This window comes from Leuciscus leuciscus (genome assembly GCF_965113295.1).
Source record: "Leuciscus leuciscus genome assembly, chromosome: 8".
Classification (NCBI taxonomy): domain Eukaryota; kingdom Metazoa; phylum Chordata; class Actinopteri; order Cypriniformes; family Leuciscidae; genus Leuciscus; species Leuciscus leuciscus.
Window position 1 is genome coordinate 1,121,367 of NC_138732.1, and position 3,034 is coordinate 1,124,400.

The following is a 3,034-nucleotide window of genomic DNA, read 5'->3' on the forward strand; positions in this document are numbered from 1 at the left end:
CATCAGTGACTTTGGCTAGCTTCCATTCATTACGTGGTGCCATGTCATCTTGTAGAAGCACTACATCATTTATCTTCAGATTCCTTCTGTGTACATTCCACTTCTGTCTTGGTTGCAAGTTGAGCAAATATTCTTTCCTCCAACGAATCCAAAACTCATTGGCTAAATATTGTACTCTTCTCCATCGTTTTTGAAGATACAAATCTTCTTTCATAAACTCTCCTGGAGGAGGTTGAACAATGGTTGACTTCATAGTGAGAATGTGGTTGGGCGTTAATGGCTCAGGACCTGTTGGATCACTTAAATGCTCGATGGAAAGTGGCCTACTGTTGACAATCGCCATGACCTCGTACAACAAGGTTCTCAAGGATGTACTGTCGAGTCTCTTTGCTGACTGGTCAAGGATGGCTGAAAGAACACTACGGATGGTCCTGATCTGTCTTTCCCATATTCCACCCATATGGCTTGCCGAAGGGGGATTCATGAGAAATTCACATCCTAGTGCTTTTACCTTCTCCTGATTCATTTCTTTCATGAGATCTGCGAGTTCTCTCTGGGCACCAATGAAATTGGTTCCTCTGTCACATCTCAGTTGACGCACATTTCCTCTTATTGCAATAAATGCTCGCAGAGCATTCAGAAATGCGTCTGTACTCAGGTCGTCTACTACTTCAATATGTATGGCTCGTGAACATAGACAGGTTAGTATGAGTCCATATCTCTTAAGCTCCTTTCGTCCATCTTTGACGTATATTGGTCCAAAGCAATCCATTCCGAGATAAGTGAAAGGCGGGGTAGGCTCCGTTCGGTCTACTGGCAAATCTCCCATACTTTGATGCTCCGTTTTCCTTCTGTATTTGCGACATCTGACACATTTGAAGATGTATGATGAAACTGCACGGCTGCTCCCAAGAATCCACCAACCATTTGCACGCAACTCATTCATCGTCATTCCACGACCTTGATGTTGGACCTTCGAGTGAAAATGTCTGATCAGCAAAGTTGAAATATGACTGTCTTTGGGAAGTATGGCTGGATGTTTTACATGCGGGTGTAGTACAGCTTGACCCAAACGTCCACCCACTCTGAGGATTCCTTCTTCGTCCAGAAACGGACTTAGTTTGTACAGTTTATGATTTGTGGTCTTGGAAACTGTTTTCTTTGATTTTAGACTCTTTATCTCCTCTGCGAAAGCTTTCTCTTGAACAATTTTGATGACAAACAGTTCTGTTTGTTTTCTCTCTTCCAAAGTTGTACTTTCTTTGGTCCTTTGTATATCACCCTTGTGTTCCTTGACCTTTCTTCTCAAGATTGCAAATGCTCTTATCAATCTGGACCATTCTGAGAACTTCTCAAATCTGCTGAAAATAGTTTGCTCTTCCTTTGCATTGATGGTATGCACAGAGGCTTTGCGAAGTTCTGGATCATTTTCCCTGATCTCTCCCACCTTGACATCTCTATCAGGAATGTTCTTCTCCCAGAGAAATGCTGGCCCCTCAAACCATTCAGAGGACTTCAGTTGTTCTGCGGTTAAGCCTCGAGAAACGTAGTCTGCAGGGTTCTGCTCTGATGCGACATATGCCCATTGTTCTGGCCTTGTGCTTGACTTAATCCTTTGTATCCGATTCGCTACGAAGACTTGAAACCTTTTGGCATCATTATTTATGTAGCCGAGAACAACGGTGGAGTCTGTCCAGAAAAACTCTGCAATGTCTGGGATTTCAAACTCTGCCCTGAGTAGATCACTGACTCTAACTGCAACAACTGCTGCTGAGAGTTCGAGTCGAGGGATAGTTGTGACACTAGTAGGTGTGACTCTTGACTTGGCCATTACCAAGCAACAATGGACTTGATCTGATTGGTTAATGATTCGCAGGTAAGTACAAGCACCATATCCATTGACACTGGCGTCTGCGAAGTGATGAAGCTCGTAGCTTTTAACCTGACCAAAATCTGTAGGAATGAAACATCTTTGAATCTGCATGTTGGCTAAACTTGGAAGGTCTTTAATCCAGGATTCCCACTGGGGTTTTAAGTGCTCTGGAAGCTCGTGGTCCCACCCAACCTTATCCTTGCACATTTGCTGGAGAATCTGCTTTCCCAAGAGGACGAACGGTGCAATAAACCCCAGGGGATCGTAAATGGAGGCGACAGTAGAAAGTACACCTCTTCTTGTAAGGGGGTTCAACTTGACTTGAACTCTGAATTTGAAAGTGTCTGAAGTGACGCACCATTCAACTCCAAGAGCTCTTTCAATGCGTGGTAAACTTAGAGACATGTCAAGGTCTTTCACTGTGGCACACTCTTCTTCTGGAATAGTGGACATAACTCTCTCACTATTACACACAAATTTGTGGAGTCTTAACTTTCCTTTGGAACAGAGCTCTCGCGAGTCTTTGATGAGCTGAATGGCTTCCCTTTCAGTAGGAACGCTTGCCAAACCGTCATCAACATAAAAGTTTCTCTGTATGAAGTGTATGGTGTTTTCTTTGAATTGACCTTGTCCTTGGGCCGCGAGGTGTTTCAGGCCAAAGTTGGCACAGCCTGGAGAAGACGCTGCTCCAAAAAGATGGACCTTCATACGGTAAACTGATGGTGATGCTTCCAAATCTCCCTTCTCCCACCAAAGAAACCTTAAATAATCCTGGTCTTCTTTTGTGACATGGAACTGGTGAAACATCCGCTCTATATCACACATGAATGCGACAGAACTTCTGCGGAAACGACAAAGAACACCAACCAATGCGTTTGTCAGATCAGGACCGGTTAAGACAGGGGTCGGCAACCCAAAATGTTTAAAGAGCCATATTGGACCCGAAAAAAAAAAAAAAAATCTGTCTGGAGCCGCAAAAAATTAAAAGCCTTATATAAGCCTTATAATGAAGGCATCACATGCTGTAAGTGTCTATATTAGCTTTATTAGCCCCCTAGTATCAAAATGATAAGTAGCCTACAAATACATAATGAGCATTCATGATTAAATGTTTATTTTCCCTGCAGCGCATCCTGGAGAGAATGACGCACCACGTGACTA

At 43.4% G+C, this 3,034-nt stretch overlaps 1 protein-coding gene across 1 annotated transcript in view; it reads right to left on the reverse strand.

Moving 5' to 3' along the window:
* Positions 1–2,729, reverse strand: part of LOC309504719 (uncharacterized protein) — a 3,412-nt gene extending 683 nt beyond the window's left edge. Inside the window, exon 1 of the mRNA XM_082177961.1 lies at positions 1–2,729. This exon is cut by the window's left edge and continues 496 nt beyond it. Within this exon, the coding sequence (XP_082034087.1) occupies positions 1–2,698 (2,698 nt within the window). The 5' untranslated portion in view covers positions 2,699–2,729.
* Between the last annotated feature and the right edge of the window lie 305 nt (positions 2,730–3,034).